Source organism: Cupressus sempervirens, chromosome 8 (assembly GCF_028749045.1).
Source record: "Cupressus sempervirens isolate cs-2001-9-10 chromosome 8, ASM2874904v1, whole genome shotgun sequence".
In the NCBI taxonomy this organism is placed as follows: domain Eukaryota; kingdom Viridiplantae; phylum Streptophyta; class Pinopsida; order Cupressales; family Cupressaceae; genus Cupressus; species Cupressus sempervirens.
In genome coordinates, this window is record NC_143125.1 from 74,708,316 (window position 1) to 74,736,166 (window position 27,851).

The window sequence follows — 27,851 nt, forward strand, 5'->3', positions numbered from 1 at the left end:
AACAATAGTTACAATAAAATCTATAGAGCCACAACTCTCTAAGAGTATTCAGCTATAGTATCAAATCTAGAATAATTTTGGCAGCATAACAATGCTCTTTAAACAATGTTCTCTCTCTAATAATTCTCTACAACTATGCCTTGTAGTTATATAGTTTTTGTACAAGAGGAAATAATTTCTAAAGTGTCTACATTCAACGCATCTACACATTATTTTAGAAACTTCTTTATGCACAACCCTTACATAAAAATAAAGCATAAGAGAATAAATCACCAAATGATAGAAGCTTTTTGTTTTTCTACTCCAAGTATTTTCTTGTGGAAGAATCCAACTTCATTTAGCAACTTTCCATGAAAGAACAAATAAAAAAATAAATCATGGTGAGGTTGAGTCAGCTTATCCCAAAAGGGGCTCCAAATTTTGGTTTTTGACAATCCTTAATGACTTACCTCCTAATCATGGTCAAACTGCCCAACTTGGTGAGATTTATATTGCTCTACAAAAGTTGGGCCCTACTTTGGAGAGTATATTAACTATTGCAAGTAAGTCTATTACACCAATCACTTGTATTATTATCAATAGTTTCTTGTTTTGCATGTCAGAAGTTGCTAAGATTCTTGGTGTGCCTAGAGTTGTTTTTTGCACTTCTTTCACTACACTAGCCATTATTCAGTCAAATGCTCAATTGCTTCTTTCTGAAGGTCATATTCCCATCAAAGGTATTTCTATGGCCTTCACTAAGTAAAAGAAATTTACATTTTGAAAATGTCTATATATAGATTTCTACAGTCTATGGATATTCTTAGAGTATTTTCTGATTTAATTTTGTCATTTTTTTAGTATCAACATTTCAGATCTCACTCTGTGATCTTGGTCATTAAGATGAATGAAAAAGAACATAAATAATAATAATGTGATTTCAAATGTTGATGCAAAAAATAATGACACAATTGAATCCAAAAACATTTCGTGATTTGTAGATTCTTTCATGCTTATACAATCCAAATATAGAGTGAACTTTCCTATTTTTCTTGGTTTTATGTTGTTATGTTGCTCTATTTTTTTGTAACATAACAAGGTGCATTTAAGGAAAAATTTTACTTCTGAGAGTTTATGCAAGGCCTTCTCATAATTTTATGGAGTTGTTCTATATTGTCATCCCTAACCACAACCAATCAAATGAATAAGAGAAGTCACATTATTACTTACATTTCCATTACAATGTTGCATTAAATTACGGGTCTAGATCTGTCCATTATGATGATGCCAAGAGAATGGAATCTTTTGCAGATCTCACATATTCCATTAATGAATCAACAAAGTGGGCATTCAATTGACCAATGACATCAGTCACTGCAAACAATCTCTATAAAGTCTAGTTTAAATATTTCCTTCAAAGTTCAAGTTGGCTTGTTATTATGTTCTATGTTGCTTTTTTAAATGTTATTTCCTTTTGTTTTTTGTGTCTTTGTTTTCTTGAGCATTTTTTAAGTTGGTTTTGTTTCCTATCAAATCTTAGAAATACAATTCTAGTATTATGAGCCTTATTATTATAGAGGACTTGAAATCTAAAGAGAAATTCATCACATGTATAGACTAGCTTGCAAATCCTTAACCATAAATTTTAGTAGAGTCACATCATTGTACATCCAGGTATCAACCATGAGGCAAATATTAGCCAGCATTTTGTCTTTATTAAGAAACTCGTGATTTCCTTAATGCTCCTCCCTAACCATATCATCTGGATCATCAATAAAATAGGTTCTTTGCTCCTTGCCTTGTCCAATGTTAATTTCTCCAATCCTAGTGTCATCTAGCTCCCCTAGTAAATAACTTTTCTACCTCAGCATCCAAGTCATCTCCTAACCCATTAACATTTTGGACAATATTTTGCACATTCTTTGTATGTTTATCCAAAGGACCCATGTTACTTGCAAATATTCCTCCTTTTTATCATGAATATCCTTCTCCTTCTTGATATTAAACTTTGTGACATTATCCTTCACATGATCATGTTTAGTCTCCTCATACCCCTTCTTTTTCTTCTTCTCCAATTTAAAGGTCTCAATTGTCTCATCCTTATTATAGAACACCTTCTTCCAACCTTCCCCAATTTTATTCATGGACTTAACAGAGGTGTCACCCTGGATACCAGAATACCCCTCATCATTGGAGCTACAACCCCCACTATTAGTTAAATTCTCTTGATTTGGTCACCCATATGTTCCTCTTCCTCAACCTCCAAATCATTCTTAGACTTGGTCTCCAATTCCCAGTTTTTTCCCTTCGTCTTTCTTGAACCAAAGACCTTCTACATCTTTTTCTCTAGAGCCATCACCTCTTCCTCCTCTTCTTCAGATTCACTCTCAAACTTTGTCTCCATACTCCTAGCTTCCACTTTCTTTTTTCCATCTCTAGAAGTCACCTTATCTTTCTTCACATAACTCTTCTCTAATGAATCCTTAGGAGATTTATGTTTATTCTTTATAGAAGACATTGACAGCCCCGGAAACCTATCCCTGCACTATTCTGCAATCAACAAAATTAAACCTTCATGGAGAACAAGTCAACTATCTTTTTCACAGTGAGTCCTAAGCCCCTGCAAGAGAGAGTTCTTAAGATAGTAGGAAAAATAAATCTTGTCCTTATTCCTAAAATGGTTCTACAATAAAATATTCCCTCACACAAGATAAAACTTCTTGCAACATATCCTTAATTTTCTCTAAGTCAAGAAAATCCCCCACTTTCACCAACTTCTCCTCCTCCAATGTCTTAGGAAAATTCTTCAATGCAACATTAGAAATCTTCATTTCCTTATTAAATTTTATCCCCATATTAGGGCACTCGATAATTTCAGTTAAAAATCCTCACTTATTATGAAAAAATCTCCATAAAGACACATTTTGTCACCAAGCAAATTCCTAAAAATCTCCTCTCCAACATGTAGCTTAAAACCATGGAGTTTCTCAACGTAACAAGTGACCTTATCTTTTATGAGTTGTTCCCAAACCAATTTTTTCTCATTCCAACAATTACAATTTAATAGCTCCTATTTCCTCAACTTACCCCCCATCATAAAAGCCTGATTTACATTAAACTTCTACAAAGATTAAAATACATTATTTATTTATATCTAATTTATCATATATATATATATATATATATATATATATATATATTAGATTATGAAAAATTAAGAAGAAAATAACTTTTAAAAAATAGAAATGAAAGATAAGAACAAAATATAAAATAAAATAAAATAACTATAAAAACTAAAATTCAAACTAGTTTTAAAAAGCTAAAAACTAAATTCATTTAATTTTTATTTTTTAAGTATAAATTTAAAACTAGCTTATATATATTATAATTTGGTTTATTATTAGAGTTGCATTTTAAATATCAATGTAGGATTATGTTTAGTTTTTAATTTAGTTTATAATTTAATTTAATTGTGTTTAGCCAGAGTTTAAGAACAATATAGTTTAGTTTATCATATCTCTCTCTCTCTCTCCCTCCCACACACACACATTTCTCCTTCTCCCTTTAGCACATGTTCCTCCTAATTTCCATATCTCTCTCTTGGCTTTGTGTCTTTCACCCTCTCCCCCTTTTCTAACTCTCTCTATTATATCTATCTTCCCCTAATTATCCTCTAATACATTCTCCCCTACATAATCTCACAGTATCTGTCACCTCTTAATATCTTTTTCCTACCTCATGTATCTCTCTCTCTAGACACACACACACCGCAAGTTTAGACGGTCCAAGGCCAGAAATCAAAAAATTCCACCATCTATTTTTCCTTACAAAATAAAATAAAATACAAAACCGTACTTTCGTGGGCCAAGAGCTCGCCTCTTGGAAGAAACGTCATGTTTTTTATTTTCTTAAAAGGTATTATTTTTATTGACCTATATGTAAACATGCAATGGGAAAGTACAAAATATGATCACGGCCTCTATGGGGCCTCACGATGCACACTTAATTTTGGAAACTCAATTGACATGTTTTAATTAGAATATCTTATTATTTTCAACATTGGCATTTACGTTGACCGTGCTTGATATTGAACACTGGCATTTTGAGTTCAGAGATTGCATTCAGTCTACAGCAGAGAAAAAGAAAAGACCTTTGCTTCAAAATGTCTGTAGAATCATTGCACGCAGTGGTTGTGCCATTTCCAGCACAGGGCCACGTCAATCCTCTCATGAATTTTGCAGAGCTGCTGGCCATGCGAGGGGTCTTCATTACCTTCGTCACAACCGATTGGATAGACCAGCGCCTTGTAAAAGCAGCTTCCAAAGATTTAGCGGCACGTGACCACGGGGCCAAAGAGAGGGGCTCCAAATTTCGATTTTTGACAATCCCTGACGGCTTACCGCCTGATCATGGCCGAACTGCCAAACTTGGTGAGCTTTATATTGCTCTGCAAAAGTTGGGCCCTGCTTTGGAAAGTCTGTTAACTGCCGCAGATGAATCTCTCCCGCCAATCACTTGCATTGTTGCCGATAGTTTCTTGTCCTGCACGGCAGAAGTGGCTAAGAATCTTGGAGTGCCCAGAGTTGTCTTCTGGACTTCTTGTACTGCTCTGGCCATTATTCAGTCAAACGCTCAGTTGCTTCTTTCTCAAGGTCATATTCCCGTCAAAGGTATTTCTATGGCCTTCACTGATTAAAAGTAATTTACATTTTGAAAATGTCAATATATTAAACTGATTCCCAGATCCACAGTCTATAGAATGTTCCCCGATTCAATTTTGTCGTTCTCCGTATCAACATTTCAGATCACATTCTGTGACTCTGATGATTAGGATGAATGATAGAAAACATAAATAATAAGAGTGTGATCTGAAAAGTTGATGCCAAAACGGTGACACAATTAAATACAGAAATATTAGGTGATCCCCAGATTGTTTCATGCTTGTACAATCCAAATACAGAGCGAATATTCCCCGTGTTTTCCCTGTTTTTATGTTCTTATGTGGCTGTGTTTTTCCTGTTTTTATGTTCTTATGTGGCTCTGCTTTGTTATAACATAAGAAACCGCATTTAAGGCAAACTTCTACTTCAGAGAGTCTGCGCAAGACCTTATAATTTCATGTAGGAGTTCTATACCAACATCCCTAACCACAGCCAATCAAATCAATCAGAGAAGCCCCATAATTACTTAGATTTCGATTACAATGTTGCATTAAATTGTGGGTCTAGATCTGTCCATTATGATGAAGCCGCCCATTATAAGAGGAAGGACTCTTCTGCAGGTCTCACGTATTATTACTGGATCAGCAAAACGGGCACTCGATCCATAAAACAGACAGTGGCTGCAAAGAGCAGGATTTTGTGAATGGATCTGATACTAATTGCTAGGCAGAGCTCTGCGATTGAGGGAGACCATGAAGGAGAAGAGATGCATGAAGAAAATCCATGGTAGACATTCAGTTGTGAAGGAAAAGAGATTCATGAAGAAAACCCATGATGAAGATTTAGTTGTGAAGCATAGTAGCCCTAGCCAACTGTAGGGGACTGTGAAGAGAGTTCTTTCAGTACAAAGATTGTTTCAGATCGACTTAAAATATAGTCGTTTAAGCGGATGGCTTAAACATCACATACTAAGACTTGAGTCTTAAATTAAAAGTCTGAAACAGTCAAAATTGAATTATTTTTTCAAACTTAATTTCTTTGTTAGTGTGATGTTTAAGCATGACCAGATTTAAGAAATCTGACCTCTGAACTCCTAAGATCCAATAGAACAGTGTCTCCTCCCCTTTTTTGGGGGGATGCAGATGGGTCCATTTTAAAGAAGAAGTAAAGAAGTATCCTCAAGACTTGCAAACCCCACATAGGAGTGCACTTGCAGATAAATCAGGCCTGTCATTGACTGATAATTACGCATTTTGTTTAGTTTCATAATGGTGTTTTTCTATGAAGTTACAGTTCAAACATTGCCTTCGAAGTGCAAGTTGGCTTGTTATGTTCTATGTTGCTCTGTTTAATGTCATGTCCTGATTTGTGATTTGTGATTTGTGATTTTAGCACTTTTAAGTTAATTTTGTTTCCTATATAATCTTACGAATACAATTTTAACATGACGAGCCTTGTTATTGCAGAGGAGGACTTGAAATCTAAAGAGAAATTCATCACATGCCTACCAGGAAAAATTCCACCAATCAGGCCAACCGACATCGTCTCCTTCTTCCGCGAGAAAAATGTCTCCGATCTCACCTACGAGTGCTTTCTTCACGAGTCGCGCATTAACAAAATAGCAGACTACGTGCTGGTCAACACTTTCGAGGAGTTGGAAGGAGGCAAAGAAGCACAAATGGGTCTCAGCTTTAATGGCTGCCCTGCTCTGTCAGTAGGCCCTGTTTCTCTTCCAAATTTCTTGGAGGGTAGGAATTCCATGTACAGCATGTGGGAAGAGGATAAAAGTTGCCTCCAATGGCTGGATTCTCAAGCCAAGCAATCAGTGTTATATGTTTCCTTTGGAAGCATTGCTGTGAAATCTGAAGAGCAATTGCATGAACTGGCGCTTGGATTAGAAGAGAGTGGGTGCCCGTTCTTGTGGGTTCTGAGATCAGATATAGCAGATGGTAAGCCAATGGAGTTACCAGAGGGTTTCAAGGATCGAACCAAAGATAGAGCCCTGATTGTGAGTTGGACGGAGCAACTGAAGGTACGCTATTTTACATTTTCCGTAGACAAGGAGATTTGAATTCAACTTGATCCAGATTTCAGATTTTTCTGATTAAAGAATTAAACTCAAAGAAATAATTTAGTGACATTTTTTGAAAGACTTGATTTTTAAATCATTGATTAATTTAATATATGATCTACAATAAATAAATTATCTAGGAATAAAAATAAGAACTTTACTCTTTTCATATAAAGATTAATTTAAATATCCATTTGATGAAGATGCTACCCAAAACTAATTAGTCAAAAAACATATGCTACTTACATTACTTAAATTCATTTTGATGATGGGAGGGAATATTTTTTAATAGTCAACTCGTTCTTTATTCATTCCTTAACAACGAATTTCATACAGTTTCATCTTATTGTTTTATAAGGTTTCTTTTATATTGATTTTTTTAATTAAGTTTTATTAATTTTTCAACATGATTAATATAATTTTTTACATGTTCATTAATATATTCTTTTTATAATAAAAAAAATCAAAATAAACAAATAAACTCAACATGTATTATCAAATCATTTAAAAATACTAATGTCATCAATATTAATAAATATATGCAATATATTGGACTAATTTTATCAATTACATTTAACTATTTTTCAATTTTGTTATTAATTTTTTGTATTTAATATCGTTTCTCATATTTAATTGATGGGTCTTATATGAAGTCAATATTAAAAAAAAAATCAAAATGCAAACATGGCATAAATGAATTTATAAACCCTTCTAATCTAATCTTTATCAAAAAATTATTTGTTGTGATAAAATATTTCAACTATTTTGTATGATAATACCTAAGATACTTATTTAACTAATAACTATTTAATGTATTGAATTTTTTTATATATCTTTTATATATTGAGGGTTTTTTCAAATTACTATAAAAATAAGATACAATATTCTAATTAAAGTATTAAATTTATTATTTAAATTCTAATTTATAATAAGTGTCAAAACTACGATGTAACACTTGTTTAAACTTTTGTACTTTTATTTATTTGAATTTTAGTTTTAAAAATCCTTTTACAATCAATAATACTCTTACCATTGTGGAGGGACACAAGTTCCTACATTTTATTATGTATTAATGCATTAGATGTCCCTTTCCTTACCTATTCTTATTTTTTCACTCTCTAGCTTGGTCATATGAGATTAGAATATTTATTTGTAAGAATTTTTTTATGAAATTACTACAATTTCTTGGATATTTAAGCCTATATCACTTCAACATTCTTGTCTAATTTTTTCTTGCTATTTTTTTCTTCTATTGAAGAGGGTTTGTCATTAGTATTAGCTATTTAATTCTCAATAGTACTATCATCATTATTATTTATTTATTTTTGTCTCATTAATAGAATTTCTATTTCTTTATAAACAATCTTTAAAATATAAATTCTATATCTTGTAGAGTGAGAAGTGGTTTAAGATATGAGTATTATCAAACTTTATATCTCTAGTAATGAAGAATCATTTTTCGCCACATTATATAACCTATAGTCCTTTGATTATTCATAATAACCCATATAAAACACTAACAACTCTTTGGTTCTATCTTTTTTTCTTTTTTTCTGTCCCAACAATACTACTACAACAAGAACAACAATAACAACAAGAAGAAGTAGGGTGAAAATAAAAAATAAAATAAAAATTATGAAGGATTTAGCCATCTTGATTTCTATAGAGAAATTTTGTGCACATGGTTTGAACAATATTATTTTTGAGACTTCTTCTCAAGTGGTTGTGAAATTTCTAACTTCAGGATCTTGGGGATGTGAATTGTGCTAGAAATAGGAAATATTGGGAGGGGGAGGGGGTGAATTAGTATTTCACAAACTTCAACCCAAAATTGGATATCTTTAAAAACTTTATAACTTGCATAAAGAAAACTAACTATGTTGAACAGTAAGTAGAATTGTATGATAAAGAAACTGATAACACCATATTCTTTTAACTAGGAAAGCCATTGCCAAGGGAAAACCCTGGTGGGGATGGTACCCACAAAATGATCCACTGATCAAAAGTATCTTGTGAAAGATATTGACCCTGTTAGGATTTTATTATATCTACATAGTGTTTGGATCCTTGTTAGAGGACTTAGGCCTTGTGAGAAGCCTCAACCCTATTAGGAGTTATGATATACAATTACAAAATCTATGCAAGATGACCCCACTTCCCAAACATGAGATATACAATAATGTTCTTCAATACAAATAGATAGATGCAAAAACCTCTGCACTATTGATGATATCTTCAATATCTAATATTTCCTTTTCTTCTCTTAAATTTTTTATCACAACTTGCATTCCTTTGTTCATACATCAGAATTCACATCACAAAATATTACATCAATATTACATTACACAACACTTAACTTCCCATTTAGAAATCTTTCTTTATACCTTGCTAATTACAAATATCTACCTAGTAGGCCTTCGTGCCTTTATAAATTTTACCAAAATAGAAAATTTTCTTTTGCCTCCTTACAGTTAACATCTACGATGTTGTCCCTAATTATTTAAGTAATTATTTTGGTAAAAAAAAATCTCTTAACCCAAAATATCAATTTCCTCATCATGCTTTGTTCTATGTGTACATTGTTGTAACTAATAAACTCATCATAACTTTGTCTATACAATTTGTACTATCTTGTGCACTCACATATGTCATCATCATAATCTCAAGAATTGGCACATAAATCCACACATATTTATGATGTGCCTATGAAACTTGCCATTCAAAACTCTATTTGCTTCCTCTGATAAACTACACAATACTTAGACATAAATTTTCTAACTATCATATATTCATCTTCATGTTCTATCCACTTCAAATGAATGATATGTTGCCATAAATGACAACATCAAAATGTATGACCTAGCTAAATTTTAAACAATCTCCCCCTTTTTCATTGATGAAAACATATGGAAAAATTGGCTAAGTTCAAAAAACAAAACTTGAAAATTGGCCTTTACAAAATTTCACATTTGTGGATCTTTACATATACCATATTTTCCTTATATCTCCTAGTTACATTATAATTCCCCCTTAATTTTCCTTATCCCTCCATTATATATGTGTGTGTGTGTGTGTTGGAAATTTTTTCAACCCTCCCTTGGGATTTGTGACAAGGGCTTAACCTCCTCCTGTGTACTATAAGTTGAGTGGTTGTATCTATTAGAGTAATTAGTTTTTTTCACTTATTAATTAAATCACTTTGATTTAATTAATTAAGTTTCCTATTACTCTAGTTTGCTTAAGCTATCTTGTAGGTGCATATAATTAATATTCTATTAATTATATTGTGCAACCTAGCTTTTTTAGGCTTTAGGTTACCTTTTTTGGGTTTTGATCTCCTTTTATAAGGATTGATCTCTTTGTATTTTTCATTATGAAGATTCGTTGAATAATATTTTCTTCGTCTGAGTTTTTCAGATCAAACCCTTGCCTCTTCTTGTCTTTTTCTTCTCTGTGACAGGTTTTTTGCATGCAAGTTTTCTTGGGCTTCGTGGATTTATTATGCACTTTTTCTCAAATCCTACATGGTATCAGAGCCAAATCTATTGTAGCTTGTTTGGTGTTTCAAGGAAAAGGGAGAAAAAGGGTTTGGCAGATCAGATCTGGTATTTTTTAAGACTTTTTCTGAGAAAACAGGGGGTCACTAATTTTTAGAGCAGTTTGAGGCCAAAAAAACCTCATGGATGGATTTAGAAGGCGTCAAAACCCCTATTTTGATATAAAATTTGTTCGATTTGGACAACGTTGGTCCGAGAGGCCAAAAAAATTTGCTTGCTGGGCCGTACGGCCCCTTGCACGCGTTACAAGGTGATAATTTTTTTTTAAAATTGTAAAAAAAAATTTGTCATTTTTTTAACCCACTGGCGATTTGTTAACCATAGCGAAACCGCTGTGGTCACCACTACGGTTACTGCTCAACGGCCCGCTAGCGGCTCCGCCAACGGTCCACCCACTGGCCTCCCGCGATGGCTCCGCCCACAGCCCACCACCTGGTTGCCACCCACCCACCGCTCGGCCGCTACTCCACCGGTGGTGCGGTGGTTTTATGAGATTTTTTATTTTATTTTAATATTATTTTTATTTAAAATAATAATTTTTCTTGCATTCCGGAGGCCATAGACTTTTTTTTCCCATAACTTGAGCATACAGATGTATTTTTTCGATCTAAAAAATGCACCAAAAAGCTAGTTCCGAGATGGAAATGTTGATATAGGTGTTTTTGGGTTTTGATGTAGTTTTTTTTCCTATTTTGGTAGTCAAAGCCATATGTTCTATTTTGCACTCTAGGAGGCGTATCTTGAGCATCCAATCTCCAATTTTGGACTTCTTTATATTGCTAGAAAGCTCTTTTTGCGATCTTTCTAGTGATGCTAGTTGTTGTTCCAGATTTTTTTCTAGGCACATCCTATTCAGTCTTTTTCATTTTAGCATTCTGGTGGATATCCTAATTGTTTTAGGTCTGGGGATCAATTTTGTTGCTTTAGATACTTTTTTTTGGGCTCTTTCTTCTATTGTATCAGCCTTATGCTTTTTATAATCATTGTTGATATTCATTGTAAGCATCTTTACGCAAATGCATTGAGATAAAGTGCCACTCTTGCGTTTCGGGATCCTTTTCATCATTGTGATTCATTGTACTCACACTATTTTATAAAGTGCCATGGGGGGGATAGTTGTTTGTCGCTTATAAGCCCTCTTTCTCTTTTGCTTCATACAGTGTTGATGACACGTGCCTTTATTGGTGTCTGTACCTCACTCTCGATATGTTTGGTTCCTGTGTTGTAGCAGATTCTTTGGCCCACCTTTTCAATTGCTTGTCACCTCACCTGCATTAAGGGGTGGTTATATTTTTGTTCTATGCTTTTTTAGTTGATGGTTCATTGGTGTGAACTATGTATTTAGTACTTGATCCTACATACTAGGCGATTGCAGTGGCTGGCTACCTATGCATTTTAGTAAGATGGATCATCTACCATATAGACATGCTCAGTCCATGCCTTCTATTTCCATGGAGGTTCTACAGATCAGCATTTTGACAGATTTTTGCGGTTCTTCATGCTTCAGTGGTTCTCTTCTAATCTCTTTGTTCCTTCTTCTAGAACATTCTTTGCTATCTCTTTTTGGAGTAGGGTTTTTCCCATGTGGTTTTCTCTATTTCTCCTCTTTATAGAGATTTTATTGTGATTGGGTACCTGATCAAGCCTTGTTGCTGAGACCCCTTTTTTTTGCTTTCATAGTTGTGTTAGGTTAGCTTACCTCTTGAGCTTCACTTAAGGGGGGGTGTTAGAGTAATTAGTTGTTTTCACTTATTAATTAAATCACTTTGATTTAATTAATTAAGTTGCCTATTACTCTAGTCTGCTTGAGCTATCTTGTAGGTGCATATAATTAATATTTTATTAATTGTATTGTGCAACCTAGCTTTTTTAGGCTTTAGGTTACCCTTTTCGAGTTTCAATTTCCTTTTATAAGAATTGATCTCTTTGTATTTTTCATTACGAAGATCCATTGAATAATATTTTCTTCGTCTGAGTTTTTCAGATCAAACCCTTGCCTCTTCTTGTCTTTTTCTTCTCCATGACAGGTTTTTTGCATGCAGGTTTTCTTGGGCTTCGTGGATTTGTTATGCACTTTTTTCTCAAATCCTATAGTATCAGGCATTAATAGATCTATCTTTTGGTGCAACAACAACTCCACTCTAACAAGTGGTATCAGAGCTTGGTCACAGGTTCAAATCCTCAAACCCTCTAGTAACACTAAGGAGGATATTGTTGAAAAAAAATTCAGCACTCCCCCAGGATTTGTGAGAAGGGCTTAACTACCTCCTATGTACTATAAGTTGGGTAGTTGTATCAAGCATTGATAGATTTGTCTTTTGGTGCAACAACAATCCCACTCTAATAATATATATAGAATTTTCCTTATCTCTTTCCCTTTGACATCAATAAAAAAAATATCAAAACTTATTTACAAGTAAAAAGTTGTATTTACCTTCCTTTTCATGTTAAGTGGATATTCTCACAATGCAATCAACAAAGTTTTTAACTCTATATCCCACTTATCTTTCACTCCATCTGAAATATTGAGACCTATGCACAATCCATATGAAGCAATCTCTATTGATTCCAAATTTGTATATGCAAACTTCTCATAAGATGCCTTAACAGACATGCATTCCTCCAAATATCACTATACGAGTTCAATTTTCAAGGTAAGATGTTCCCTTAACAATGAAAATATCTCTAGTATCATCTCATTTTATAGCTCCAAAGTCCTGATTTCACCATTGATTTGGCTAATTCTCCTTTCCAGATCAACAATCTAAACTGATGGTTTTTTCACTTTATTCATACATGCCTCTAACTCTCTAATTTTAGTTCTTAGCTCATCTAAAATATCATTGGTTAATGTGTATGCACCAACACACTTCCCATACACAGTCTTCCCTTATTCCAAATGTTGTCTTAATTCCTTGATCTTTTCATCAAGGCTCTCCAAATCTTCTTTAATGTTTTCACAGACTTTCCTAAACATTTTTGCATCATGTAATGTTTGATCTTTGGTGGATACTACTTCTGATAAATGTGTGAATTCAATGTCAAAAGATTTGATCATTTCCTTTACTCTTTCTAGTGGTTCAGTTTTAGTCACTTTCTCAAAGACTACTTTTTGCAATGTCTTTGTTATTTGTACCAAAGATTTTTGTAAATTCTTTACCTTTTTGTTCTTTTCAAATAATTTTCTAAGCGATGAGATCAATTCATCCTGATCATCATTACCTGACTTAGTTTCAAACAACACCGCTAATGCATACTCAAGTGGTGGCCTAGAGGAACTAGGTTCACTTGTCTTTATCTGCTTTGCTTCATCATTCTTATTTTTTCTATCCCTCCCCATCCTTGTTTATCTACTCCTCTTCTTGCTTCCTCTTCTTCTCTTCATCTTCCTTCTTCTTCTTTTATTCTTCTTCCTTCCTTTTTTTATCCTCTTGTAACTTATTTTTCTCTTCTTCTATGTTCTTTGATACCTCTTCATTTTTCTTTCTTTCTTCCTCTAACCTACTTTTCTTATCTTCTTTCTTTTCCTTTTATTTTTCTTATTTCTCCTCTTTTTCTTCTTCCTCATCTTCTAAGCTCTCATATCTTACCAAATTATCAACATTTGTACCAAAATCCTTAAAGGAATTCTCTGTTGTATCAATTATAACATTAGTGTTGTCAATTTTTATGTATCTATGCCTATTGTTAGTCATGGAACCACTACTACTATAGGTACTATTTTTCTTTGAGGGTTGGAGGGTTTAAGGTTCTTCATCATCTGTACTATGGATTGTTGAGTCTCTTTTGGTTCTTATTTAATCTTAGCTAATCTAGTTGATTTCTTCTTTACTTCTAAAATGCTCACTTCTTCCTCCTCTTCACTTGATTCTATTGATGGAAGTGTGGGTTTTCTCTATCATTATTCTTGAGACACAACTATATATGGTATTTCTCATGCTATTGGTTGAGATTCAGCAGCTATTATGCCTTCTATCAATGGGTTTGCAAGCAAGGGTCCTCCTACTGCAAGCAGAGCCTATTAGAAACAATAGTCCACTAAGATAACTTGGGGCGGGGGTCGGGGGACGGGGGGGTGTTGTAAATGAATTATTTAGCAATTAAAAATCTATCCTCTTTAAACAAACTTAACCATTCAACCAAAGTAAATAGCAACCATAAAGATGCACATAAACAATTACACTAGATATGTTGACTAGGGAAACCCTTGATCAAGGAAAAACCCTGGTGGGAATGATGCCCACAAGATGATGCTCTAATATAAATATTCCTTGTTAGAGGATGGACCTTGTTAGGAGTCTATTACAACATTTAGTACAAAGAGTCCCTGTTAGGAGATTCCAACCCTATTAGGAGTTGTGGAAGGCAATTGAACCCACTGTCCAAATTGCTTCAAGATCATATCAATGAACCCACTGCCCAATTGATCTCGGTACTATTCCTTTTAGAACAATAGATGTAAAACAAGCTTTTACTTCTTCCTCTATCCAATACATTAGACTTCTCCTTCAGACCATGCAATTAGATCTGGAACTCCATACTCAGTAACAATCACCATACTCCTTAAGGTCACTTACACGCATTGGTAAGTCACTTTTCTCTACTACTGAATAATTTTCAAGACTTATTCTTATTTCATATGTTAAATAGAAAAAACATCTTTCCTTTATACCATGTTCAATAATAAATCCTTGAGTCGGATTCCCACTTAATCATAATACACTAATTAAATTAATACAGATTTAATTAATACTGTCAGATCATAGCTATAATCAAACTTTCACACTTGTGACTTCCATACATCTACACTCTCTGACATCATCAACAATCAGTATCCTATCTCCAATTAACTACACAACCTTTCACTATATCTGTGATGAACCGTAGTGATCACACAATAGGAACCGCTTTCCTAATACTCTGTTTCCATACGATTCTCTATAGATCGATCATATCTTTCATATATTGTCAAATTACATTCTGTGCACTTACCCTTGTATCAAATACATACTGTAGTATGTGCTAGAAACTATGCATCATCAAATAAGTAATATAATGTACTTAATAGAAAAATCATAGTCTATTGCTCTGTCAGTCTTTACAAACTTATTACTATGTTGTCATCAATGACAAACACAGTCACGAGTACATCATATCAATGACTTGCAATGCTCATCCATAGCATCAACATTCATGCTAACAATCTCCCCCTTTGGCATTAACGGCAACATAGATGAAAAAAATCTAAGTTCCAAGAATACCAAATCATGTTCTACTTTCTTACCAATTGAACTACATAGAATATTTTTCATGTCACTCTCTCCCCCATTGACATCAACATCAAAGATAATACAAATAGTTCAATTGCTTGAATCATACAATAATTTATCAGCACGACCACAAGCTGATCTATTGCTTTACAACTTTTGTATACAAATCCATAAACAACTCAAGTGTCTAGAAACACTATTGCATATCAATTATCAATTACCAAGAGTTCTTTGTTGACTTTGTTCATCATAGATACTCCCCCATTGAGGAAGCATTAGCATTCAGTCCAGTCTAACAATGGTACTCTGTTCCCTAGACTAATGCACTTTTGCATCTTCTATTTTGAAATAGGCAAGGGTATAACCCCAAGCATACCTTTTAGGTATTCAAATGTGTCCTTTGGTAAGGCCTTTGTGAAAATGTCTACAATCTATTCATTAGTATTAATATACTCCAGTCTAATTTCTTTTTCTATAACTTTCTCTCTCAACACATGATACTTTATAGAGATGTGCTTAGTCTTAGAATGTAAAATAGGATTTTCAGACATGCTTGGTGTACGTGTGTTATCACAGTAAATGATAACAAGTTCTTTGAATGTAATTCTAATATCCTTCATCATTTGCTTCATCTATATAACTTGATTATAGTTTTTTTCTACTGTAACATATTCTGCCTTTGTTGTACTCTATGAAGTGCAATCTTATTTCTTGTTGAGCCAAGAAACTAATCTTCCACCAAGAAAGAATGCTCCTCCACTGGTGCTTTTTCTATCATCGATATCTCCAACCGAATCAGCATTAATATAAGTGTAGAGAGTAAAATCATTGCTTCTATCATACCAAATACCATAATTAGATGTCCCTTTTAGATATCTGAATATTCTTTTTACTATTATGTAGTGATATTCTTTAGGATCAACCTAAAATCTTGCCACAATTCCAACTACATTAGCTATATCTAGTCTACTATGAATCAAATACTTCTATCCTCCAATCATAGATCAATACTTCTTTTGTTCAATAGTAGGTGTCTCATCCTTGCTTGATAACTTGTGACTAGCTACCATAGGAGTTCCAACAGGTTTTTTATTTTCTAGTCCAAATCTTTTCAACAAATCTTTTAAATACTTAGTTTGAGAAATAAAGATACCTTCTCTATTTTGAACAGTTTGCAATCCTAAGAAAAATTTCATTTCTCCTATCATACTCATCTCAAATTCATTCTTCATATCTTCTAAGAATTTTTTATTGGCTTCATCATTTCCTCCAAAAATGATATCATCAACAAATAAAATGATAATTAACAAACCATTTTCTATTTCTTTCAGATAAAATTTTTTGTCTATTGTTCCTTTAGCAAATCCAAGCTTTCCTAAGTATTTATCTAACCTTGTATACCAGGTTCTAGGTGCTTGTTTTAATCCATACAAGGCTTTCTTTAATCTACAACCCATATCCTTTTCTTTTGTTAAAGGAAAACCTTCTGGTTGCTCAATATACACTTCTTCTTCAAGTTCTCCATTCAAGAATGCTAACTTAAGATCCATCTAATATACCTTGAAATTTTTATTGGCTGCATATGCCAAGAACATTCTAACTACTTCAATTCTAGCTATGGGTGCATATGTTTCCTCATAGTCTATTCCTTCTTGTTGAGAGTAGCCTTTACATTCTAGTCTTTCTTTATTTTTTATTACTTCTCCTTGTTCATTCATTTTGTTTCTGAATACCCATTTTTTTCCAATCACATTCTTGTCCTTAGGTCTATGAACTAATTCCCATGTGGAATTATCTATTATCTGTTGAAGTTCTTCCTCCATTGCTTTCATCCAATGATCATCCTTGATTGCTTCATCTATGCTCTTTAGTTCTACTTTAGATATTAGGCATAGTTCTTCATTGATTCTGTTGGTGTAAATAAGTATTCACTATTTACACTTACTTAAGTTTACTTAGGTTAATGCATTATTTCAATATTTATTTAATAGTCACCTAGGAGAAATGTGCACTCTTGTGAGTTGTCATGTTCACAACACAGGAGTTTGCACCTCTTTTATGCACATGATGTCTACAACATCTCCACTTGAGATACACCTCATCATTCTTATCATATCATCTAGAATGATGGATAAGACATGTACTTAGTTGTCATGCTTATCTTATCTCCTGGTTCTTTCTAGAGACATTCTAGGTGCTTTCTGAGAGGCCTTTATATATAGGCTCTCCTAGTGTGTACAATTATCATATATAAAATACATAGCAATGTATGAGGACATACTTTGATAAATTGATCGTACTCCTTTTTGGTCTATAGTTGTGCTTGTGTTTGAGTTCTACGATCTTGGGTGAATCTTTCCCTAAGGCAAATTCTTACATGGTATCAAAGCTCTTGGAGAATTTCTCTTCACATAGCTCTGTTCGAGACCATCTTCTTGCTTCAGCACCTTGGCCTAAACCTTAAGTATTGTAGTCATTAAGAGTGTCTAGAACCAGATTTGACCTCACCATTGTGTCTGAAACATCGATTCAATGAAAATTGGCTATAAAGTTGCCTACCTTAGGTGAAAGTCACAAATATTTTTTTACAAACCAACACTCGAAGGACTGATTCGCAAAATTGGTGTGATAATTTCAGATCTGTACATTTAATTTTTAGATCTACATTTTTTTTCATCTACATCTCTGCTAATTTTTTTGGACTTGCATTATTTTTTGGAAAGTTTTTGGCAAAGAGATTTTTTGCAAGTGAAGATTGGTGCTTGCTGGTGCAAATCAGATATTTGTATCACATTCAGAAGATAAAAAAATCCCCAAATCAGATTTTGATTCATCCAAATTGGATATCTAAGGAAAAATCTAGAGCCATTTGATTTTTGGAGGCTCAACGACGGTGATTCAGAAAAAATAATAGCAGCAACAGTTTTCAAACAATGATATCTCCCACATACAGACTGCTTTTTGCAAGAAAATTTTTTTTTTTGAGGTAGAATTTCATGATCTACACATTGGTGTAGGTGGTTTGAGATCTCTATTCTTGAATTTTTTTGCAACTCACAAATCTCAATTTTTTCCACTTCAAATGCTTAGTACAGGCTCATCTGGACTCCAAATCAAGTTCTATTTTTTTTTGAAAGTGCATTTTTTTTTTCTACTTTCCAAATCTACAATCAGATTATAACTTCTATGGATAGAAATATTGCTTTTAGAAATAGGCCCTAAATTGGCAAGTGGCTACCAAGTGCCTAAATCATACATTAGGGGGGGGTTCTTTGATTTCTTTTGCATCTTTGGGGGTTACATTGCTTAGTCCATCATGGAAGAGGAAGATTTGATTTACTTGACACTAGACAAAGTTATCTAGAATAGAGTCAATTGGCTATAAAATATCTCAGTTAGCACAATGCACTACCACATGCAAGAGGACTTACATATGATGTTGTGACTTCTTCCCTCATTGGCACTTTTCTCTTTCTACATATGGATATGGAGATTTTGGATTCACTTATTGACCTTAAGGCAACTAATCATTATGATTACTAGATTCATCTTTGGGAGATGTATGGAGATCCACATATTCCTCCATTCCCAATAGATCTTATACCTCTAGTTGCAGCTACATCCTCTCCAAATGAGATCACACCTCCAGATGCTCTTGTTGCTCCTATTAATCCTATTTTAGCCACAAATGCTTCAAATTTAGTGCAACAAGACCCTTTATGTATTCCTACTTTACCTTCATGTGATGACTCCCTTCATGCCCTTGTAGGACTATTCATCGAGTCTCACATTGAAGATGTGGGAGACACTATTGATGATACTAATCTTCTTTTTTAGGTGAATTCTTCATCTATTTCCATAGTGACATATTCATGTACTTCAACACAACAAGATACACCATGTCTTCCAATTTTAGCCTTAGGTGATGACTTCTTGACTGACATTTCAGGTTTGTTCATGGAGTCACACACAACAAATTTGGGAGATTTCTTTGATCATATTCTACTTCTCTTTGTTGAGGATGATCCTTCTATAGTTGTCATGAGGGCTCACTCTGACCCTCATGTCCATTCTCTACATGATCAATCTTTATAGATTGGTGTGATTGTGGATACTTATGTATAGCAATTGTTGGAGGTCTCTTTATCATTTAAAGACACTGTTGATTCTTTGAAACAGGTTTTGCAACAAGCCTTGCTAGATCTGCACTTCTTCTCAACTATTTTGGAAGGAACCACAATCGGTATCAACATAGGGACACTTGAAAAAGTTTGAGAGACACCTTTCATCATCTAGATTCTTACCACACATAGGGGAAGTGTGTCACTAGTACCACTACCATTGTTTCTTCCAAAGGGGAGGAACATCATCCAATAGTCATGGATCAGCTTCTACATTGGAACATTTCTCACTGGTTAGCAACTTACATTTGGGGGGGCGGGGACTACCTTGTCTCCTTCTCCTTTATGGGGGGGAATTTTTCCTCTTTAGGGGTTTTGTCCTTCTCCCATTTCTCTCTTGTATATACTTGATGTATGTCATAATGGGGGGGTCTTGATTACTCCATCCATTCATGCATCTTGTCTTTTTATCTCTCTTTTTGGGGGAGGGTTTTTCCCATGAGGTTTTTCCTCTTTCTCTGCTTTATGGGAGATTGTATTTTCATTATGTACATGGGTATCTAACATGGCCTAGTAGCCACGACCCATTATGCATTTCATCCTAGTTTTCGTAAGCTTAAGGGCATTCCCCTAAGTTGCACTTAAGGGGGTTGTTGGTGTAAATAAATATTTACTATTTACACTTACATAAGTTTACTTAGGTCAATGCATTATTTTAATATTTATTTATTTAGTCACGTAGGAGTATGTGCACTCTTGTGAGTTGCCATGTTGACAACATAGGAGTTCGCACCTCTTTTATGCTTCTTATCATTACTCCTTTTTCTTTACGTCCTATTATCTTATCAATAGGATGATTTTTCATCACATTCTTATTTGGGGCAGGAGTAGCTGCTTCAATTCTTATTTTAGGTACCATGCTCTGTTCTTCTCTTACTTCATTAGTTTGCACATTATTCTGCAAGTCATTGTTAGTCTTGAGAAATAATTCATTACATTTGTTAGTCATCCTAGAATAATTATCTTCATCAAAGTTATAATCCATCATCTTCTCTTTGGTGCCAAACTTTTCATCTATTCTCACTTTTGCACACTCTACTATAGTTTTTGTTCTATAGATGAAACATATGTAAGCTTTACTTTTTAATGAATAGCCAAGAAACATATCTTTATTGTTCCTTGGATCAAACTTACTGATATCATCATCTCTTTTGATGTAACATTTGCTCTCAAATATTTTGAAATATTTGACTGATGGTGAGTATCCAAACTGTAACTCATAAGGTGTTTTCTCCATACCTTTTTTGATCTGTACTCTATTCAGAGTGTATATTGTTGTATTGATTGCTTCTTACCAAAATGTTTTTGGTACATCATTCTTGAATAACATAGCTCTTGTTGCTTCAGCAATTGATCCATTTCTTCTTTGAGCAATCCCATTTTGCTTAGGTGAATGAGGTGAAGATAGCTGTCTCTTGATTCCATGCTCTTCACAGTAGATATTGAATTCTTTAGAAGTGAATTCTCCTCCTCTATTAAATCTTAAGCTCTTGATTTTAACTCCAAATTCATTCTCTACGTTGTTCTTGAATATCCTAAATTTCTCAAATGCTTCTAATTTTTGTTTAAGAAAAGCTACCCACATCATTCTCATAAAATCATCAACAAAAATTATAAAATACCTTTCTCCATAGAATCCTCTTGTTCTTGGGGGACCACTCAAATTTGTATGGACCAATTCTAGCTTTTATGTAGTACCAAACTACTTGCTAGGAAATGAAACTTTCTTCTATTTAGCCAACATACATTCCATACAAACAATGATAGTGGGCCTAGTGATCTTAGGTAAATCTCTCACAGCAAGTGTATTACTAGCTTTCACAATATTATCAAAGTTTATGTGACAAAATCTTCTATGCCATAACCAACTGTTGTCAACTTTAGCTACTAAACATCTTATTTTAGTGGTGTTCAACTAAAATACATTACCTTTGGTTTTTGTTCTAGTACCAAGAAATTTTCCTTCCTTGTCCTTGATGATACATGTGTTATTACCAAACTATAATTGGTAACCTTTGTCCATAAGTTGTCCAACACTTAACAAGTTATGTTTCAATCCATTAACAAAGTAAACATCATCAGTATTTGTTTTACCATCAAGTGTGATAGATCCAATTCTTGTAATGTGGCAAGTTTCATTGTTCCCTACTTTGACAATCCCTCCATCATGGCTTTTGAATTTGACAAATTTGCTCAATTCACTAGTCATGTAATGTGAACAACCACTATCAATGATCCAATCTTTCCTTTCAACTTGTGAAATCAATGCACTTTCTTCTCTAATCTCTGTGTCAAGATCATCCTCCTTTATAGCTACAAATCCTAATTCATCTTCACTTATGCTTTGATCCGATTCTTCTTCTCCTTCTTCTTCATTAGCATATAAGCAATTCCTATGTCTTCTAGATTTGAATCTTCCCTTATACTTCCTTTCTCTTTTAGGACACTGAGATGCATAATGACCATATTCATTACATGTCCAACACTTAAAGATATTCTTATCATATTTTTCTCTTTCCACAAGAAGAGCCACTCCTTCCTTGATCTTTTCCTCAATAGACTTGCTATTGCTAGCAATGTCTCCTTGAACTTTTATGTTCTTTCCTAGATTGGGTTTAACACTTAATGCATTGAATGATATCTCAAATTTTGTTAATTCTCCAAATTGCTTCAGATCAAATTCCATAGCTTCTAATCTACCAATCAATGTTTCTTTGGTGAAATTTTTAGTACAAGCTATCATCAACAGAATCATCTGTGTTATTGTCTTGAAACGTGGTGTTAGACTTTTTAAGATCTTCCATATTACTTCATCATCAGATTTCTTTCCACCATGAGATGTGATTCTTGCAACAATCTTAGATATTCTACCAATATAGCTTCTTATAGATTCATCTTCCATCATTTTAGCATTTTGAAATGCACAATGCAAATTTTTTAATCTAATTCTTTTTGCATGTGTATCACCCTCATAATTAGCTTCTAAAGTTTTCCAATTTTCATGAGATGTTTTGAGTAGTTTTACCTGACTATACTCACTTTCAGGTAAAGTTGACAATATTACTTCTCTTGCCCTTATGTTGCACATAAATACTTCTCTTTGCTCCTCAGTACAACTTTCAAGATTATCTTCTTTCACAATATTCTTAGAATCCTTGGTTACAAGCCAATATCTTGGACCCATGCACAAAAGATGAGTCTTCATCTTATCCTTCCAGCTATCATAATTGGTGTCAGCAAATCTTAGACTTTCCTTTCTAAACATGTTCACCATGGATCTCCCAAAGTTGTTAATCATTTTCTTCAAGGACCTGAGGCTTTAATACCAATTTTTAGAAACAATAGTCCACCAAGATAATTGGGCGAGGGGGTGAATCATTATCCTCTTTAAAAAAACTTAGCCATTCAACCAAAGTAAATCGCATCCATAAATATGCACATAAACAATTACGCTAGATATGTTGATTAGGGAAACCCTTGATCAGAAGGAAAACCCCAGTGGGAATGATGTCCACAAGATGATGTACTAATATAAATATTCCTTGTTAGAGGATGGACCCAATTAGGAGTCTATTACAACATTTAGTACAAAGAGTCCCTATTAGGAGACTTTGAATCCCTGTTAGGAGATTCCAACCCTATTAGGAGTTGTGGAAGGTAACTACACCCACTGTCCAAATAGCTTTAGGATGAGATCAATGAACTCATTGTTCAATTGATCTCGATACTATTCCTTTAAGAATAATAGATGTGAAACAAGCTTTTACTTCTTCCTCTATCTAGTACGTCAAACTTCTTCTCCTTCAGACCATGCAATCAAATCTAGAACTTTGTACTCAGTAAAAATCACCCTTAAGGTCACTTATACACATTGGTAAGTCACTATTCTCTACTACTCAATAATTCACAAGACTTATTCTTATTTCATATGTTAAACATGGAAAACATCTTTATTTTATACCATGCTCAAATTGATAATAAATCCTTGAGTCGGCTTCCCACTTAATCATAATACATTAATTAAATGAATACATATTTAATTAACATTGTTAACTTACAACAATAATCAAAATTTCACATGTGTGACTTATGTACATGTGCCTCTCTAACATCATCAATAGTTAGTATACTATCTCCAATTAACTACGCAACCTTTCACTATATTTGTGATGAACTGTAGTGATCACACAATTTTCCTAATATTCTATTTCCATACAATTCTCTGTAGATCAATCATATCTTCTGTAAACTATCAAATTATGTTTTGTACACTTACCCTTGTATCAAATACATACTATAGTATTCACTGGAAACTGTGCATCATCAAATAAGTAATATAATGTTCTTAATACAAAAATCACAGTCTGCTGCTCTATCATTCTTTACAAACTTATTACTATGTTGTCATCAATGAAAAATACAGTCATGAATACATCATATCAATGATCTACAATGCTCTCCCATAGCATTAGCATTCATGCTAATAAAGACACAAACATAATACCTTCTTTTCCACTCCTCTTCATTCCTGCCACTATTTTTCTCACAACTACTACCCCTTTAGGAGTAATTTGGGCTTCTTCCATGATCTACTTCATGGTATCCTCAACCTTCTTCTTACTTGACTTATCAAGTTGAACTTGATTCATCATCTGCATTATTTCTTCATAAGTTCCAAATTTAGTAAATTTTTCATCTCTAGCTAACTTGAGAATCACTTGTACATACCCTTCAACTTTCTCTTCAACTACTATGAAATATATGTCATTTCTAAATGTTTTACTACTAAAGGTGGAATTTTGAACCTTTCCTTCATTTTTTCTTGGACTGTTTTTACAATCAAGTTTATACTAATTTCAATCTTGTCAATAGAGCATTTTCTATTTAGATTTTTTATCTTATCAATGGGGTATCTTCTTTATAAATTTGTTATCTTCTCCATGGTATTCTTGTCATTTCTTAGCAATTCATTTATAGAAAAGAATGGAAATCTTTTGATTAGGTGGACAAATATATATAATTTATTAGTGATTTGAATTTGAATTGACTATTCTTGACCCTCTTTATCCTTTCCAAATCCTCCACTAACTTTTCTCTCAAAATCTCACACATGTTTACTTTCACTTTATCAATACACATCTTATAGGCTGCATGGATAAAGCCTATTTCCATGTCATCCTCTCTAGAACTTGAACATATCTTAGATGCCATGATCCTACATATGAATCTTACATCATACTACTTAATATTTCTTATTACAATTTCTCTTCCATTATATTTAGACTTAGTATTTTAACGCAAGTTTCTTCACATTCTTTTCATTGATAGGTATTGAAACTTCATTGCATAGACCATTCACTTCATGGATTAGATTATTTGATATATCTATTACATTCTCTCCTAACCAAAACTATCCATCATTAATTTTGCTCAATATTATCTTTACCTAATCCTCATTATCAAAATCATGGGAAAATAGAACCTTGATCAATTCAATCTTCTCCATGTTCTCATAAAAACTCTTAAAACTCATGTCTTGATTGTCAATGAGGTCAAATTCCTTAGTCACATTCCCTTCCCCTACTACCTCAAACTTACTCTAAAGATAACTATCAATATTTTCTAAATATAACACTCGATCCAGAATAATAAAAAATGTTACTATTGGATCATCTTCCAAGGGTTGTACAGGATTTATCTTCATCTTGGGTTTTTCTTCATCCTCAACATTATAAATTAAAGATCTATCCATTTCTACTGCAAGTACTAAACTCAAATTCACAATGTTAGCTTTCAGAATTCGTAAAATATCTTACCTTCTTAGAAATAGGGTATATAGGTGAATTCTATTTAATTATTCTTTAATTGTCTTGGATTTTCTCTTAATTCACTCCTTTACTCTTTGCACATTAAATGATGCTCAAAATCTTGATTTTGATCATTAAGTTTTTTGCATTTACCTACTCCATTAATTGTGCAAGTACACAATCTACAAAAAGTTGTTACTACTTTACCAGTAACCTTTTTTTTTTTTACTTCGTGAGCTCACATATGAACTCCAAATCATCTGCACACTTTAAAATGGCTTCTACTCATCACACTCTACCTTATACTAATTATGCATACCTTAACTCTTTCTCTATCATTTCTTCTACCATGGGTTTATTGCAAGTATCATAATTTTTTTTACCTTTTTACTATTTTGTGCTCCAAGTTGGTTCCTAAACAATAAGTTTACTGAGGAAAACCTATTTTACCTAACCTTTTACACTTCTTTTGTGTGTAGGAAAAGGTTACATAATTATTAGATATTTTTGAAGAAGATCAAGAATAGTTAGAGAGGCCTCTAAATTTTTAGAAAAAAATGATAGAAATAGAGAACCCAACCCATTATACTCCTTTAGATTTCAATCTAAACCAAAATCCTAGATTAGTACAATATTCTAGACCCCAATTCATTCTTGACGATTAGTTATGAATATATTATTTCTATTTTTTTTCTCTTTTTCCTCATGCATTTCACTTTACTCTTTCCATTTGCAATTTACATATTTTTAGTGAAGGATCATTGTCGCATTAAGTGGTTAGGTCCTACTTGAGCCTAATGGGACATTTTCCTTCCAAATGCATAAATTTGAAAAGAATTAATCAACCTCGTTATCTTTTCTAAACTTTTTAATACATGTGTACACAAACACATACTTACATCCACACACACACATATGTATAAATGTATATGCATATATATATTCATAGATATAAAGACAAGTGCACACATGCAAAAACACACACATTGTAGAAGTTTTTTTACTTAAACCCTTTGTCTTCCTTTCTTGGTTCATCTATTTTATCTTCATTCACACTAGTATTCTAATAAAGTAAGGAGATATTTTTTATATGGTAAATAGTATTGTTTATGTTAGTCTACATAGAGAAAACTATCTTCTATAATTATTAGACTATTTTTCATATATATTTGTATCACAACTCTATCATTTCTCAATGATGGAAAAAGTTTTTAAAATTATACTCAAAATGTTTCTAGAATCGAGATTAATATTCCATGCATTCTATTTATTGATCTTCTTTAGTGATTCATCTCTACACACTAGCTATGACTACCTTCAAATTGTAAAGACACAATAGATGAGAACCTTGCCAAAGCTAAGTTTTTATAATATTACAACCAAACATAAACTATATAGAACTTTATGCTATAGGAAAAAAAGATGAATTATAATTTTGAAGATTCAAGCAAGATTTAATGACTCATTATATAAACTTAAAATTATTAGAATCTAACATGATATATTATTACAATAATTAGCAACACTTTAATAAACTCAATAGAAACTTTTTCCTTTCTTATTTTATCTTTTTATTTATTCTAATATTAATAGTGGCTCATGCAAAAAATAAGAACATAAAATTATGATTTAAATAAATGGTTCTTGTAAATCTTACATATATAGTGTCCATGTCGTATAACTATTGTATTTAAAATTAACAATCCAATAATTTTTAAATATATATTTATTTAATGAAAGGGCACATAATATGATATCACACGCACTAAAAATATGCATCTTCTAAAACTTTAAGAGAAAAGATTATTATTTATTATTTTAGTTTTTCACATGAAAGCCATTCAAATGTTGTAAACTTAAACAAATTTATTTTTATTGTCCTAGGTGCTTTCCCATCCTTCTCTTGGAGGATTCCTTACACATAGTGGGTGGAACTCTACTTTGGAGGCAATTAGTATGGGAGTTCCTATGATTGGATGGCCCTATTTTCATGACCAATTTCTTGATTGTCGACTTGCAAAAGACATTTGGAAGATTGGTTTGGACTTTGCAGGTATTGATGTAGATGAATTTAAATTGGTGAAAAAAGAGGAGGTAACGATTGTTGTTATAAGTCTAATGAAACATTCTATTGGAAATAAGTTACGAGAAAATTCAGTGAGGCTAAAAGAAGCAGCGCACACAACAGTGATGAAAGGGGGGACATCCTATACAAACTTGAACACCTTTGTTGAGGATATGAAGAAGATGGCAAGTAATATAATATAAAATATCTCCTATGTAATAAACAAGTATTAGTATTTTGATTTTCTTTCATAATTTATT

At 33.0% G+C, this 27,851-nt stretch overlaps 1 protein-coding gene across 1 annotated transcript; it reads left to right on the forward strand.

The window, feature by feature from the left end:
• Positions 1-4,141: 4,141 nt before the first annotated feature.
• On the forward strand, positions 4,142-27,794 carry LOC149541703 (UDP-glycosyltransferase 85A1-like). The gene is made up of 3 exons (XM_089796110.1): positions 4,142-4,649; positions 6,107-6,672; positions 27,411-27,794. Exons 1-3 carry the CDS (start codon positions 4,142-4,144, stop codon positions 27,792-27,794), a joined length of 1,458 nt encoding a protein of 485 aa, XP_089652236.1.
• Positions 27,795-27,851: the final 57 nt, after the last annotated feature.

Bases quoted from the DNA above. Each gene is read 5' to 3' on its own strand.
- LOC149541703 (XM_089796110.1), top strand. From the start codon at position 4,142: ATGTCTGTAGAATCATTGCACGCAGTGGTTGTGCCATTTCCAGCACAG. The intron at 4,650-6,106 runs GTATTTCTATGG...TTGTTATTGCAG, and splicing joins AGGTCATATTCCCGTCAAAG to AGGAGGACTTGAAATCTAAA. The intron at 6,673-27,410 runs GTACGCTATTTT...TTATTGTCCTAG, and splicing joins GTTGGACGGAGCAACTGAAG to GTGCTTTCCCATCCTTCTCT.